The sequence below is a fragment of the Trachurus trachurus genome (genome assembly GCF_905171665.1).
Source record: "Trachurus trachurus genome assembly, chromosome: 5".
NCBI lineage: Eukaryota > Metazoa > Chordata > Actinopteri > Carangiformes > Carangidae > Trachurus > Trachurus trachurus.
In genome coordinates this window covers 32,327,721-32,344,934 of record NC_139896.1, presented here as the reverse complement: position 1 = coordinate 32,344,934, position 17,214 = coordinate 32,327,721, and the positions used below count along the sequence as shown (strand labels likewise).

The window sequence follows — 17,214 nt, the reverse complement described above, 5'->3', positions numbered from 1 at the left end:
GATGGTTACATTTCTCAGTACCAGCAGCTGGTGAGTCATTACGAGGAACTTGTTTTGTGCTCATACCTCCACTGAAGAGGGTGGCATGTAACCTTGCATCAGCCTTACATTCATCTGGTATTCTCCAAACTGCAGGCATCTGGCTGAAAACATGTCCCCATGCTCTATAGAGGGGGGAAGGAAAATACTGTAAAACGTCCCACTAGATCCATCGTTATTTAGCAAAATTAATACAATAATGATGGAATTTTATATTTTCCATTGAGCTGATTCAAGAATGAGGTCAATGATTGTATAATATGTAAAAGAAAAAGGTCTTCATCACATGAAACAAATCCAGTCAAGCTTATCGCACTTTGTTTATTTATTGATCATTTTCCATCACCACAGATGAACAATACAGTTGGACTTGTAGGCAATGACAAAGCAGATTAAAAGTTTGTCTGTGGCATCTGGTCTCAGTCATAATAATATAGTTACAAGCGACTGAGCGTGAAGAAACAATAAGGTACACAGGCATATTTACAAGCTTTCCTTCCATCACTTGGCCCTGACACTGGCACAAACGTGCTCCTGCTACAACACTATAGGACAACCCAACAAGTTTTCTGTACAGCTGACAACATCTTGAGCGTGTCACCCATCAACCCAACATTGCTCTGATCCATTCAGTTTGACCAAAGTATACAGTACAAATCTAGTAATAGTGTAAGGTTCCAAAGGAATGGAAGAATTTCTTATGTTTAATACTAATAATTATAAAAACAATCCAGTCTAAAACTCAATAAGCTTAACAGGGGGACTGCAATCAGTGGCATGTACAGAGTGGAGAAAAGTGTTTTCAGTGGAGGAAAGGAGGGTGGACAAGTTTGGTCTCCTTTTTTTTTTCCTGTCTTTCCGTCTTTTCCAATTTTCTAACATTCCACTTAGTGAAAAAAAGGCAGAGGCAGGAGTGAAGAGCAAGAGAAGGACAGTCAGAAAGGAAAGCCTTAAATCCCAATCCCCTCTCTGTGCCCTCTAGCCGACGCTTATTTGTCCATGATCTACACTCTCCTGGACCGGCCCAAACTCTGCCAGCGTTTATTTAGAGAGCTTCTTCATCCGCTGGTCTAGTGCAGCAAAGTTCTCCTCTACAGCCACCAGGTTTTCCTTCATCGTCTGCTGAACCTGAGGGGGAGGAAGACGGAAGTTAGGTAAGAAGTGACCAATAGGCAGAGAGAAGGAAACAGTGTACGAGAGAGAGAGATGGATGAGAGAGGAGTGGAAGGAAAAGAAGTTGAAGTGGAGTGGAGAGAAGCAGTGATTACAAAGAGAGAGCAGAGATTCGAGATGGAGAATGGACAGTGTTTCAGGAGAGAGTCAGACAACGGCGGTAATGAAATGCAGAGGTTTCTAAATTTACACTGAACTGACAGAAAACTAACAAATATTTTGAATCCAATAACTGCTGAAGTAAATTTGCTCTTTCAACAAAAATGCCAAATGTTTACTGGTTCCAGCCTTTTAAACTTCATGTCTTCTATCAGCACAAATCAAATAATGGATTTTGGAGAGTTGTTTGGACACAATGAAAAATATATAACAGGTTAACTTATTACATTTCACAGGGAGCTAAAACACAATTACTGAAAGTGCTGTTAAAAGACATTATTAGAAAACAAGGACGGTCCAGGAGACTACAGGTTAACTGGGCTCGCTAAATAAAACACTATGTTTTCTGTGAAAGCATGTGAATGTCAGTTTCAATAACCCTCGAAAGCCTTGGGCCGTTTCAGAATACAATGCAAGTCTATGGTAAGTAAGCAGCGTGAGCAGAATGTTTTTGACTTCAGAAGATTTCAAGTTTCAACAAACCTCATCAAAAAATAAAGGCTTTATTTGACAAGGCGCTGCTTTGTCCGTGTAGCCAGAAGCCCTGAGCGGCGAGAGCGCCGGCTGATTATCGACTCCATGTGCAGGCTGTGGAGAGCCTCTGTCCTAACAGGCAGCTACACCTGGTTACTGCTGCTCATGAAAAGCTGCCTTTCCTCACACTCTGAAGTATAATGGAGGACACTTCTTACACAGTTATTCCACATGTAAAAGAAGGTTACGGCCAAGTGGATGAATTTCTCCCATATTTTAATGAATTCTCTACATTTTCAATCCCTCTATGCAGCCACCAGGCGAGGTCAAGGATCCATGACCGTGTGCAGTTCCACTAGCGTTATTTAATACTTATACATCTCTCCAATAGTCCCATGGTCGTTGTAGCTCGCACGCAAGATGAAGATACAAGTGGCCAAAAAACCAAGTCGCGCACTTAAATATTTATCTTGTCTCACTTGTTCAACAGAGCTTGAACTTCCCACCTGTGTTAGCAGGGTGTTATTATCCTTCAGAGAGTTGTTGATCATCTGCTGAGTGGTGTCCAGGTGGGTCAGCAGCTGGCCAAACTGCATGGCTACAAGACAGGGAGGGAGAGGAGGAGGAGGGGTGGGGAAGGGAAATTAAAAAGGCAGGAGATGAGAGATGGGGAGAAGAAATAATCAAGATGGGTTCACAAATTTAAACATTAGTGATTAAAAAATGCATTGTTTCTGCTCTCAGGCAAAGTGCAGGGGAGTAGAAAAAAGTGAAACCTAAATCAGAAACTGATGAACGACTAATTCAAAGATTAAACAAAGTGTCTGGTTTTGCTTGTTTGCATTCATCAGGGCGGGGGAAAGACATTGCTGCGGCTAAACCCTATCGAGCGAGGAAGACTCGGGCTGCAGACTGTGACAGATCGGTGCAAAGAGAGGCTGATGATAAATGACCTCCTTCAGCTCTCAGAAATGAATTATCAATATAATCTATTAATGCCAAGGTTCTGCTTTCATGTGCTAAATAATAAAAAGATGATAATGTGATATATAATATCATGCATCTCTTTCTCCCCAAGGGGGTGTTTAACAGTACTGCAAGATTTAGTCTAATTCTATTACCATTTTGAGTCTCCCTTTCACTGATTTTTTGCCCTTTGTTATAATAGAATGGCATGGTTTAGGCTAATTCCATTATCCGTTTGAATCCCATTTGCGCTTAGTTTTCATCTTTTGTCTCACTCACACAGACGTCCCCATTGCGGATGCAAATCTTTCAGGCCAAGTATCACTTCCCAGCGTGAATGCTGTTTGATACTTGATCCGGGTTCACACCCTGTTATGTTCACTTTCTACATCCTACATATTTTGAATCTTTAATGCTGCTCCCCACCCCCACTAACCTACATACATCCTCTCCTTGAACTCTCATGGGTGTCATTTCAAGGTTCTTCTCCCCTCACATAAAAGACTAGAACATAAATTATCCAAGTTTTCATTGTTATTATCCTTAGTGGGGTGAAATCTGCCCCCGGAGCAATATTAATACAATATTTGCAATATGAACCAATTACTCAACACCGGCACACTCATTTAATGTTATGGGGTAAAGTGAACTGACAGTAAACTTCTCCACTTCCAAACACCTCAACGACTGATATACTGTCTCGTGACCTACAGTAGGGTCTGATGTAAGGAAACAAAGTCGCCACTCATCTCCAACCTCATGCACCAGTTCCAGTTCCTGTGTGTTACCTTGCTCGTGCAACTCCTTTACAGCAACAAGCCTCTGCACCACCTGAGGTATGGAGGTGGACATAGCATCCCACTTCTGCACCACATCATAGAGCTGTGACACCTGACAGGAAATAACACACAGGCACATTTAATACCAAGAAAAAGTCATACAGCTACAGTAATATGTCATATTCATTTCAGGGAATGCTATAGAGCAGGGGTCTTTCAGGCCAAGGACCCACAAACTGACGGAGAGATGGAGCAGGGACCCCTACCTTATTAGAAAAATGGGTTAGGGTTGTATTATATTAAACTGGGTCCAGTAGGCTACCATGCATAAACGTAGCTTGTTATTTTGCATTCAATACTGATACAAAAGGTTCATATATTCATGTTACAGTGAGTAGGAGGCTGTCCCTCTGCCATTTATAAACAGACCTTGTTCACTTGTCCACTGCAGACAAGCTATTCAAATTGACTTAAAAAAAAAAAAAACATAAATGTGGAAACTAAAAGATATAAAACATTGTCCAATCAACTAAAAATTCAACGACCCCCTGCAGCACCTCCACAGACCCCCTCTTGAAGACCACTGCTATAGAGCCATAATGTACAGTGATGTACTGTAATGATATAATGCACACACAACCCAGACAGTATACAACCAATTGACTATTGTGATGTAGTCTACATCTGATCAGTGTGGGTACCGTCTGCATTTTATCATGATTAACATCAGCACCTACATTCAAACGGACTCCACGGTGCTGAGGTACCGAGGTGAAATCCTGCTCACACTACTCCAGGTCTGCCCTCCTTACTACTTTTTTTTTCGGGCCATCTGTTCACTCAGTTTACATACCAATAGGCTGGAAAGTGCTGATGCTACAAACAGCCTTCAAACTCACGTTTGCCAATTCCACTTGTATTTTATGGCTACAGACGTGAGTCCAGTTAGTGCGGGTTCAATAAAATTACACATAAGCTCACATTACAGCATGCTTTTGTACTATTCACTTTGATTCCCTTCATTCTATCCAGTAAATCTGCTGCTAATACTAATTAAAGTATTTTCTCAAAGCCTATAACAGCCATGTATAATAACCTTAAAATCTATTAAATGAAACCACTATGAGTGACTTTGTCATTCACTATAATAATAAAACATGACCTGCCCTCTGCTGGTTCATTAAGGGTAAAACACTTAATAGTTGATGGCTGAAACAGACAACACATCCCCCTACACATCACATAGACCTCACAACCACATCTGAGATGAAGTCAAATAGTAAAAGAAAAAGGAAAAAGATGGATGATTTCATTTTCAGAGGCTAAATAATTAATGAATATATTATACAACTTCTGACAAAAACATCTCAGCTCTTATTATTGCAGGTGTCTGCCATCTGAAGGTGCTTTGTATAGAGAAATTATGTTGGCTGTACAACTGTACGGACACTATTAGCTTCCACTGACACAGTATAAACGTGTCAAATGAAGCTGAGATGATGACGGCATTAAGTCTGCATTTTGTATGGGGATTACAAACCTTGTTTTGTGTATCAGCATCCTCAATCGCTGCCTTGTGTTTTGCAATCTCATTCATCTTGCCAAGGACGCTCTAATGGAAAAGAAAGAAAGAAGTGTTTTATTCTGACTTTGTTAAAGGTGTAAAAGATGTTTTAAGGCATTTAGATAAGATTAACGTTGACTAGGGAGCGGTCAATACTGTGGTAAACTAACAGTGTTTCATGGCTCCATCACAGGTGACCCAATGGTAACAAAGTCACAATTTGTCAGTATTTAATCACAAAGGAAATGCAGTTGAAAGAGAAATACTTTAACTGCTGTAAGCTGATGCCCTATCACCACAGAAAGAAAGAGGAAGCAAAATATATTGTTACAGCTGGAGTTGGAATATCCTTTCCACTTATCCCCAAACTTTATATACTGTCGATTCTTTTTATCCAGGGACCTGCACTAGACACTAATACAGAAAATAAAATAACAGTTCTATGTTCTATTTTCTGTTACTGTTTTTACATTTGTCAGATTGATAAGACGCAACACATAGAGAAGTTTGAATAAGCTGGGCAGCACTTTTGCTAAACTCCCTCCAGCAGGTCCCTCTGTCTGGCACATTCCACATTTCTCTGTACTGAGCATAAAAAAACTGCTTCAAAATAAAGCCTCCCTTTGCCCCTAACCCTGCGCTGCAGACTGTGCATGGATGAGTTACCTGCAGTCTTGCCTCCACTTGATCCAGAGTAGCAGAGTCCAGTGCACTGACTCTCGCCTGCAGGAGCTCAATGGTGTCCTGAAAACACACACACAAAAGTTACTACTAGCACAGCAAACAAACTTGGAGGAAACTGGAGCTGATGTCATCTTTGAAGTGTGACCCAGTTCTCTGGCTGCACATCAGACACACTGTTATGAATACAGACAAACTCCAGTGTGTAGTGTGCCAGTGTTGCTGCGGTGGTCAACTTCTTACCATCAGACTAGCTCCCTGTACGCTGGCGCTCAGAGGTCCCTGCAACATAAACACATAGGGGAAGAGCACATTTTAACATGAGCCAATGAAGCTGCTGCTGTGATTTACACACAACAAGAGGAAGATTTTTATTTCAATGTCACTTTCTGGATGGCTTAACAGCCAAAGAGGCATGAAAATTCTGCTGGTGCGAGAGTGAAAGAGAATGGAAGATAAACTGAATTAGTGTGAATGAAACATAAAGGCATTGAAAAGAGGATGTGTGTGTGTGAGAGTGTGTGTGTGTGGAAAGACTGAGTGGCTGTGTACCTGCTTGTCTGATCCTGAGCCAACAGCGATCTCCAGCTCAGCTAGACGCTTCTCCAGTTCCGCCATCTACGGGGACGAAACAAGGCAACACATGGTTGGCAATGACAACAGCATCCCAAAAGACACACGCATACACACACCTCTCTACCTTTTATCCTGTTTATTGCCATCAAATATTATCACATTGCTCTCATGAGAATGAAAAACAAAAACACATTGAGGAGATCACGCCGCTGAAAACATTTGCTGGTTTTGTCGCGCTGCATTCATCCCAGACTCTGGGTTCTGCTGCCTCCGTCTCCCTTTCCACTTTACCTTGGCAGACTCGTTGAATTTTTCCTGCTCTGGTCTGCTGTGTAGCTCGTAGAGTACCACTCCATCTGGGCCCTTGGCCGCCGCCGTCGGCTTGCTGTCTCCTGCGGAGCAGACACGGCTGCCCTTGGCCGCCTCCAGCTGGGTGAGCAGACGCCTGCGGGACGGAAAGAAAGGAAGACGCACAAAAGGATTTCATGTCCAATATTGTTATCGGCCCCGTGCGCCGCCGTGTCCGCGTTTCCTCCGTCTTGTGCTCCCAAGTCAACACATGCTCTGTAGTGAACTTCAAGGTCAACGTGAGCTTGGATGTTTTTAAGAACAGTTTTCATCCTGTTCTTTCACCTGTGTCGCAGCCTCTTTCCCTCTCTATCCTCAGCTGCCCTCCATCATGCTCAGTTGGGTTCTGACATTTTTCTAGTTCTCACTTAATCTTTCACCTTGTCCAGTTTTTAGCTCTCAATCCATCAGTTCGTGTGCTCCCCAGGTAGTGCTTTACTGAGACTGGCAGAGTTCGTGTGGACAATTGATAACAGCCGTACTGCCTTTTCCGTATCTCTCGCCCGTCTTATAGGGGTTCTAGTCCTCTGGCCGGTGAATTGAATTCCCCTGTAACTCTCTCTGACAAACTCTTGCTCATCTCTGCCTCTCCTCCCTCGCTCCCTTCCCTGCCTACAAGCTCATTACTCTGTCAGGGTTTGATAGGTTGTAGCATCAGGTTTCAGAATCCAGATGCTTGTCTTCGTGCTTTATTGTCTCGCCACCCTCCTCTCGGCTCACCTCGCCAGCGCTCCATCTGGATCGGCTAGGTTGATGTGTGCCTGTGGTCCCAGCAGCGAGTCGAGATGGGCAGAAACCAGCTGCTGTTTGAGCTGGGCAGCCTGCTGGGCAAGCACCACTGGGGTCAGGCGCTCCTCTGCATTGCTTTCCTTAGTGGCAGCCTGCAAGAAGAAAAGGACACCATGAGTAACTGGAAAGCAGTGACAGTTTTAATGCAGAGATTGATGAAACTGACAAGTAGAAATCTGTCTGGGCCAACTAGGCAACTTCTCCACAGAGAACATATGTCCCATGCCAAATTACAAAAAAAGGAAAACATGGCAGTAGTGACAGTGTTTGCTACACATTCGATGCAGCTGACTGAAACTGAGCAGCCTCCTGCATGAATATTAGCCACTGTCATGACAATGCTTGTTTCTCTTTGTAGGTGGGTGACTTCCTACAGGCCAAACAAAAATACACAAACAAAAGGACTACCAAGAATGCTTGCTGCAAAAAGGGAAAATATATGAAGCACATCTGAAAAACCAACATAAGTCTTTAATGCCATGTTAGAAAATAACAGATGTTTTCTTTACAACTAGCTCTGGACACACATGAAGTCATGCTCTACTGCTGGTGAACAGTCAGATGTCTAGTGTGATCCCTGCACGATAAGTTCATTGAAACTATGCCATTACTTCTCAGTCACGGTAGTCTGTGTGAGTGAATCGCAGCATGTTTTCGCCTCGTCTTTTGACTTTTGTGTTTTGAACTCATCATGCAGAGCATGTCAACTGCCACACGGAGGTCTTTCATAAATCTACATTTAGAGACTGTGACAGAAAAACAGCTTGTTCCCCCAGTAAGGCTCAATGCTCTGTCAGAACAACCTGCATGCGCTCATAACCACCAGATGCTGCCAGTGAAACTGACAAAGCCCAAGTTGAATTTGAATTTGCACTGGACTCAAACAGCTACAGACCCTGCTCTGTGTGCACTGGAGTTAATGACACCAAAGGTTTAATTAGTTTCTGGGCTGTAGGGTCAAAGCAAGTCTCCAACACTCCTCCGTGCACTGGTTTTAATCAAAACTCATTTTCAGGGTGAATTTAAAGCGTCAGTGCACACACAGCACACTGAGCTTTGGATCGGCTAGTCAGGTGAGAACTGTGCAATAGTAGTAATATGTACCATGCGTATCCAAGTGCTTTGTGTTTGTGTGTGTCTTGCTGTCAGTTCACCTGAATGGTATCCACCTCCTGAGTGAGTTCCTGGATCTCGTTCACCAGGCGCTGGTACTTCTGCTGGGGCGTCTCCTTCACTCCACAGCCCTCTCCAAGCTTCACAAGGACAAGAAGAGGGGGAAATGGTAAGGATTACTACACAACGATAGAGTGGTTTTAGCAGAGTGAGTCAACACCATCCCAGACGGTTTGACTTCATCATAAAACGCATGTAGTGAGGGAAATAAAAAGCACACTAGTGTTGTTATCGTCAAAAAAGGGGAAAATCTAAAAGAATAAAAAATGAAGTGATGCATTTCTGCTGAATAGAAGGTACTCACAATTTCAAATTCTCCCGACTCATAGCCCACTCTTCTGCTTCTACTGATTCTGTCTGAGAAGTCTGTGAAAGGGAGACAAATGGATTGTAAAAGAAATCAAGACACAGACACAAAAAAGCAAACTGAGTCAATGTGAAGTTCAAACTAGGCCATAACAAGATTTGGGGCTTTAAAATCACAGAAGTTAAGGATCTGTTTTGTTGCAGCCATAAGGGAGGGGGAGCAGCTGTTAAGCCTTGTCTTATATTACATAAAGGGTTCTGTATGTGATGTTGTGTTTTGTATTATCTATAGCCACCTTGGATTTTCTTGCATATTTCTTTCTATATTAAAGCAGAAGTAAGCGGAATGTTTGTGTTAATATAAGTCTTAAATAGTTATATCTTCCGACGGCAATCACTTATATAGAGTGTTTGGTCTGAAACACGGGTCTGTCAGTCATTCTGCTCTGCTGTAAGCCGAGGAGAAAACTTTCCTTGTATCCTACAACCTTTATCCAATGAGGAGAGAGAACGGCATAAAGGGGCAGTCCTCTCTGTGGCCCTCATTTATCAAACTTGCGCAGGATCTGGTGTAAATTCTGGTGTAAATATCAGTGTACGCCAAGTGTCACGTGTGATTTACTAAAAGAGTGTACGCTGCTGATTTCGGCGTAGAACCGGCATGGTGTTGATAAATCCGGCGGGTGAAAACGAGCGTAATTTAAATGTCACGCCCCCCAATATATTCCTGCTTTAGAGGCGTCGCCCTGCCCCTTTTACGACATGGAGACACGGAAGACGGCCAAGAAGAGACTTTACTGACATTACCGCATTGAACAGGGAGAGGGCGGCAACATTAAATATCTGGACATTGATAGATTGATAGATTTTGTGATTGATAAGCGTCATCCCGGTGGATGGAGGCTGCAGACGCACGTGTCACAGACCACGTCAGGAAAACCAGCGATCTCATGAAATGCTCCTGCAATTTACTAAACACAAGTGACTGAGGAGAAATCATATAGCCTAGGCATATTACTGCTGCGAACGCGACTTTATGACCATCAGCACCGATGATATGGTTCGGCTGATGGAGGGATGTGAAACACCGGCCCGATGTCCCGCTGACAGGTCCCGGTGACGGGAGAAAAAAAAAAAAAAAAACTCCGCCGCGGAGATCAGCTGCACCTGGACAGGTACCGCAACATGTGCTCCACATCGCTGCGTTATTAGACTATGGTTTAATAATCATTTTGACACAGCAGCACTCGTTCCTGCATGTTCTACGCTGGTTCCAAATGTGCGTACACCTGGTCAGAGCTGGCGTGAGATTTGTGCGTACCGTACGCTCACGCTCAGATTGATAAATACCGATCCTTGCGGTGAATTTGGTGTACACCCATTTTTTTGGTGTACGCAAGTTTGATAAATGAGGGCCTGTGTGTGCAGCCAAGGGATGCGCGTGAATGCGGTGACGTAGGGACGAGGGCGGGGACTGCTAACTCCATCTGCTGACAGGAAGTTAGCCAAAACCACCGGATCGCTTACTTCTGCTTTAAGATAAAAATACTGTACTTTGTTTCAAATTGTTCAGAAAAGATGGTAGCCATGATCTTAATATTTACAGGGATCTTTTAGTCACGTGACTGATAGATAAAAGGAGACAGCAAACCACCATTAAAGAGGAACTATGCAAGTCTGGTCGCTTTACCTCTGTTTTGCTAACCCTCCTCTAGGCCATGTGCATTTGTTTTTAACGAAGCTGGCGAAAAATCAATCCATGGAGCGATGGAAAACGTTGTATAACACGATGTTACAACGTGTAGTCTTAACTGTCATAAACAAAAGATTGTGGGTTACGAAGCGCGTTTGTGTCGCGGTGCCACAGAGACGAGAGCTGGGACACCAGGTCGGCAGCCAAGTACCACACTGATGTTGCAAGGTTAGTTTTCAGCCATGAGACGCCAGGTGGAAGGCAGAGAGCCTTCATTCTCACTTGTAACAAGTCACAAGTCATGTAGTTAACTATCACAATTACTCCTACAGTAGCATAGCCACGGGAAAAATCCTGCTTAGTTCCTCTTTAGCTTGACACTAAGATTAAAACTAAGTTTCTTGTTTAGCCAGTTAGTTGCTCAAAATCCCAATTCCACCAGCTGTTATTGAAGACATAAATCTTAAAAAATTCAACAACCTAACAGCTCTAACACCTGTTTTCTAGTTTTTTAGAAAAATAACTCAAAGTTGGGTATCAGTGTATTTGTTGGGGACTACTCACAGCTGCAGTTCTGTGCTTGATAGATTTAGTATGTGGGATCAACTCCACGCAAACCACAATGCTCATGTTCATTGTAATGGGTGAATAATTCATGACACAACTAAGATATTTCCTCTACCAGTGCAACCGTTTGGCTTATTGATGTGTTTTTACAGTTTGCGTACATGAGTGGTGGTTACTCACAGAAAGAAGTGATGTCATGCTTTAGATAGACGGAAAAAACATATACAGTATAGACAAGTCATCTGATTTCTCTACACACTGACCAAGTCCTTTGGTGCCGACATGCTTGTCTTTGAACTTGTCGTAGGCTGCGTTGGGGTTGACCACAATCCTCTCTACGCTGTCACTGCAAAGCTCCTCCTGTTGTTGGAAACACCAGGAAATTAAGTCAGAGAAACAAAAACAAAATGGTAAAGGGCATGTAAGCCTATAGAGAAAGCCAACACTTAAAATGAGCCTTGGTTTACCGAGTCAGTGAGCAAATAGGGCTGGACGCCCGAGGCAGACGTGAAATACGTTGACAGGTGGGTAAGATCTGAGAGGAAATCCTACACTTGATCATTGCTCCAGAATATATGATTTCAAAAGATACTGAATTATGCGTTTGAGCCCAGGGTGTATAATCGCTCACCAAGGTCTGATACCCTCACAAATTGTAGCCATGAATCATGAAAATCTGCCAGAGCTTCACGGACATTATTTGGGGTGAACCAGGTGATTTCAACATGATTTAGAGTAGCGGGAGAGACAGAAGATAAAATTAGATATCACAGCTATGCTGAGGATTGATTGTGTCATATGAAGAACAATCCCTTAAAAAGGTGTAACTCACCGTAAAGATATGTAACTAATTACAAAAATACATACCAAATGTGGCATAGCTCTTCTAGGTTAACATGAATGAAATACGCAAACTAAAGCTAGAAGCCATTACTCTCACATTTTCTAAATGATGATATTTGATTAGTGATTGTTTGGAGTCTATCATTTGATCAACACCTCCTTGTGATCAATTATGATGAACTAGAGGCCATGAGGAGAATTACAATGCCACTGACACATAGAGATAGATGACATGAGTCCGGACTCACACACAGATTCAGATTAAAAAGACAGACCGACAAATCACACAGATCACAAGACAGTTACACAGATGTCGGGGGTGAGGAGGAAGAAGAGGGAGTGGAGGAAGAGGAGGAGAGTTAATCAGGCTCTTACCAGCTCCTTGGGTTTCCAAAGAGAGTTAGAGAAAGTAACGGAAGAACAGAGGGAGATAAAAAAGTAGGGGGGAGAGAGAGAGAGAGAGAGAGAGAGAGAGACAACACAGATTAATGTGGTTATCACATGCCATGCACACAACAGGAACAGTTGGCCAGGGTCGGGGAAAGATAAGAAAGAAAGCAGTGTTCTGAGAGTTGCTGCTAAAAACCCTGGAGACACTTTGCACAGAGAACTTGTGATGTCTCCAGTTCTTTCTCTCTTCCCCGAATAGGGTGGTGTGATGGTCCATTAACACCAACAAGTTACTTTCTCTTTTCTGATATTATGTTGTATTTCATAATGCTGTGTGACCTTATGCTCATATGTAGGGCATCGTAGGTCTCACAACATTATGTTATGTATGAAGGGGATAGGTGAATAAGACAACCATGAGTCAGAATGAAGGGTAACAAGTGGTTTAAAGGGACCTGAAATAAGTCAACAACATTAAAAGGCCACAATATCCTAAAATGCAGTCTCATACAGAATTTGTTGTATATCAAAACTCAATCTCAATAACATGTAGTTATCCTAAATAAAACTCCTAGACTAAGCAATTTAAGGTAAGTACAACCATGTTAAGGCCCCTGTACACAGTATGACAAATGTAACGATATCTTTGATGGCAAATAAAGGCTGCATTGAAAGATCAAACCAATCTTCAATAAATTATACAAAAATGGGGACAGTGCAATCAAACGTCCTCTTCCGATAAGGTAACACGAGGCCAGGAATAGCTAGGCACTCAAAGGTGAGTCTGTAAAATGCTTTGACTGAACTTAATTGTACCTGAATGACAGCCAAGAGACATTACTTGTTAATGATTAAGAAACCGTCATCTCAGCATGGATCGGTCACATCTGTCCAAGAGCTGATCCACTTATCAGATCAGTCCTGGTGCAGGTGCTTTCCTGTAGCATTACTACATATGGTAAACACTGATTAATATCAGTGTTTATTGAATTCTTGACTAAAGGAAAAAATTAGGCATAAAAGAAAAAAGATGAGTGCAAAACTAAAGGAAAATGCCAAGAAGACCTCGGCCAAAGATTCATTAATTTTCAAAGTATTAACGCGTAGCTGACAGCTTGTTTTTGCTTGCATTTTCTTCTGTTTACATCATGATGCGATGTTTCACTAGATACTCAACAAACAACCTGGCATGTTTAATATCTAACAGTCTAATGCAGATGGTGACTCATATTTAATCATATTGTGCATTATATCCATCTCACAGTATAACAGGGGATGAACCTTTTAGACGTAATCACACAGTGTACAGGGACCTGCAATATGTCTAGTTAGTCAGAACAGTGTGGTTAGCCAGGAAGCAATTGTTAGAGCACAATGACAGGTTAACAAGGGAAGTCACTCACACAAACAAACAGATTTCTTTCTCCTGTCAGAGCCACACACTCACACAGACACACACTTGAGCCTTCACTGCTTTGTCAAAGCATGACAAAGTAAAAGAGCGAATTGCTGCTGAAGAGCCATCAACATCATTATGCCCTTGGAAAGTTTAAATGAGCAACACAAATAGGAGGAAAGTAATCAATCTCTTGCACTTCAAAAGAATCAAAAAATGATGAATTAAAGAGCACAGAAGGGTCACTCCATTAATCTTTTTCTCATTTCACCCCAGTCAATATAAGTAGGAAAAGTGTCCATGAGATCTTTTTAAAAAAACATGCATGAAAAGCATGGCTTGGAGATCGCCGACAGTAAAATGCAGCCAGTCTTACTTGTACAAACTAGGGTCCCGGAAGGGTTGGGGGAGAGTCAAAACAAGGGCAAGGGTATGGGAAGAATGAATGTGGACACATGGAAGGGAAAATGTCAATTAGGATTCACTCAGCTGGTCAGTAAAATGCCCAGACATGTTGAAAGCAAAGTCAATCCAGCATCTCTTCATGTGTTTACACAGCATTTCTCAACAGAACTGTCAAAGAAGACTGAACTCTGGCAATGACACAAACTAATCTAGGTGGCTGTTTTGTGTTGAAGGTCACACGTAAATAAGCACATACTATATTGATGATAACTATGATGTATAGAGGAGATGTTGCTCTGTAGTTTTAAAGGACAGTCTGGTATCTGGAATACAATTTTAACTTGACATACTTGTAGGGGAAACTTAAGCTATATCCTCATGACTTTGACTTTGTTCATTGAGCATCTTGAAGTCACAAGTTGTTTATATGCTCATCTGGATTTATTAGCAACACCCAGCTAAAATACAACACTGAACAACACTAGAGCATTCATGAGGGTAGAACTGATTGCATAATGTAACTCAACCATGAATGCCTAATAAACTGACAAAATTAATACACAATTCACACATCTGGACGTCATGATGCTTTAAGAATTGGTGTTGATGTTTTTTTTCTTTCTACAAAGAGCATTTTAAAATATATTAGTAAAGGAAAAACAAATGAAACATGACTCACAGTTCACTAGTTAATATCACTGGACACCAGATTACTTCAATGCATTAATGCAGCTAACCTACTATCACTTTTCTACCATGCAGGCAGTGTGATCATGAGCCAAGTTATTATAGTGTGGTAATGCACATTGAACAAATTAGAGAAATCGGGAGTTGGCCCGAAATATTTAGTACAAGTATTGACTAGCCAGTTGGGTTAGCTTAGTGTGCAGCAAAATAATCCAAGCATCAGTCTGCAACCTGACCAACCCCAGTGAGAGAAAAACGTCCACTTACCGACTCAAACTGAGCCTGGTCATCCTCTGGGAGGTCGCCGGTCTCGTACACGTCCGGCTCGTTAAAAGCCTGTTGAAACAAATGGGTAAACAATTCATGACAGCACCAAGATATTTCCCTTTTATTATTATCGTCAGCCTGGCCAACGCCCCGGCCCATTCAACAAACACGCACACAACAAACCACCTTTGCTCTTTTATCACACCACACCACATCACCGGAAGAGCTAGACCCTTAAATATACATGTATTAGTCGTGTGGTAGCTGGCTGTAAACAACACAAAGGCAGCGGAGTCGCCAGCTGAGGTGTTGGTGAGCTCCGCTGTCACTGACTGCAGCTAGCTCTGCCGACTAGCAACACAGCTAATCTGTCTGCTAGCGTTAGCCACTTACAATTCCTGGCAAGTTTGCGTATTTAGGATCGGCCATTGTCAGCGGGAAGCAAGGACGAGACTAACAAAAGCACTGAAGAATACGTTAACAATTCTCGAAACGAGTAAAATATCGATTAACCGTGTCTAACTCTGACAAAAAGCTATCGATAGATGAGCCAGCAGTCTCCGAGCCGGCGGACGCTTCCAGGCTGATGTGGTCACCAGCTCGATGTGACAGCGTGTGCGTTGGGTTTGTGTCAGGCGGAGGAGAAAGGGCGGTGCTGTGCTCGCTTAAGTCAATATGGAAGGAGAGCGACGGCCCATCGAGAGCAACAAAACAAACATCCCCGAGGAAGACGACCGTTTATACGCATGCGTCACATTTGACCAATCCGGACCTGTGATTTCCCGGTCCTCTGCGTCGGTCAGTGTGTTTCGTTTGGGTTTCCTTTCAATCATGATATCTGCCGTTGCAACAGCGACACATTTAATAACTAATTTCTTCAACAACAGAATTAGTTTGTTGTTAATTTTCTGTAGCTACGTGGTTGAATTGTCACACGGTGGCGCTAAAGGCACGTGCAAACAATATGTTCACACAGTCCATGCAAACAACTTAATCAATGGACCAAAGATGGTCGATAAGAAGATGTTTCACTCTGTTAGGAAAAAAAATAATTTACCGTTCATTCGTGTGCAAGTGTGTGGAAATAATAGACACAGCACATCGTGTTTTATAGCATCATTAGTATGACACATTAACTGTTCATTTGATACCTAGCTACATGTCTGTCGCACAACAGTGGTAGTCATGTTTTCAAGAACAGCCACAGAGTGATGGACAAACGAAAAAGAGCAATCAGCTCCACTTATCTCCATTGACAACCAGGGATTTTCTCATAAACATTGCTTCAACTGCTGAACAGATTAAACTTTTCATTTGTAGGTCTATTCCTTTGGGATGCAACATTGTTTTCCCTAATTTGTCTAATATGATGTTTGACGTCTGCTGGTTCCCTACTGTAAGTGATCCATTAGTTGAGAGCCCTTTAAATTTCTCAGCAGACACGATGGAGCCTGTGGTTCCCACATCCCAATCCAGTCATGCAAAACAGCATTACCATGGCGACCAGTCTGGCGCACCCCTGCTAAAAAAAAAAAAAAGAGAGAGAGAGATGCTCTTCTTAACACTCAGAACTGGTCCAGTGGCCTACAGTTTAAACTCACAATGCTGTCAGCTTTTGTGCAAGTTACTGGCATTTGGTTAAACAAAAGGTGTCACTCACAACTTCTAGTAGCCTATGTAAAGTCAGTGTAATTGTGGTAGCGGGAAAAAGAGGCAGAGTCGGAGCTCCTCTCCTCGCTGCTCAGTGGTGCTGATGAGAGAGGATTGGAGTCGCTACTTTACCACGCCCCGCCCCCAGTGAGAGAGAGCACGGATGACAGTGATGCAAGGCATGCTCCTGAGGAGCCTGCAGCCTCTCCAGACACTGTCGACCGGACCAGTGTGGACTCTACTCCCCGGTTTACAACTCTCCATTTGTTGCCCACAGCTCACCTGCACC

General features: G+C 42.7%; 1 protein-coding gene across 1 annotated transcript; it reads right to left on the bottom strand.

Annotated features, from left to right (window-relative positions):
- Window positions 1–346: 346 nt before the first annotated feature.
- On the bottom strand, window positions 347–15,889 carry dctn2 (dynactin 2 (p50)). The gene is made up of 14 exons (XM_083972322.1): window positions 15,669–15,889; window positions 15,276–15,344; window positions 11,551–11,647; window positions 9,026–9,087; window positions 8,703–8,801; window positions 7,480–7,640; window positions 6,703–6,856; window positions 6,388–6,453; window positions 6,079–6,117; window positions 5,821–5,898; window positions 5,131–5,202; window positions 3,600–3,702; window positions 2,352–2,443; window positions 347–1,167 (listed from the first exon to the last, which is right to left on the bottom strand). The coding sequence occupies exons 1-14, from the start codon at window positions 15,702–15,704 to the stop codon at window positions 1,081–1,083; spliced, it is 1,215 nt and encodes a 404-aa protein (XP_083828448.1). The 5' UTR covers window positions 15,705–15,889; the 3' UTR covers window positions 347–1,080.
- Between the last annotated feature and the right edge of the window lie 1,325 nt (window positions 15,890–17,214).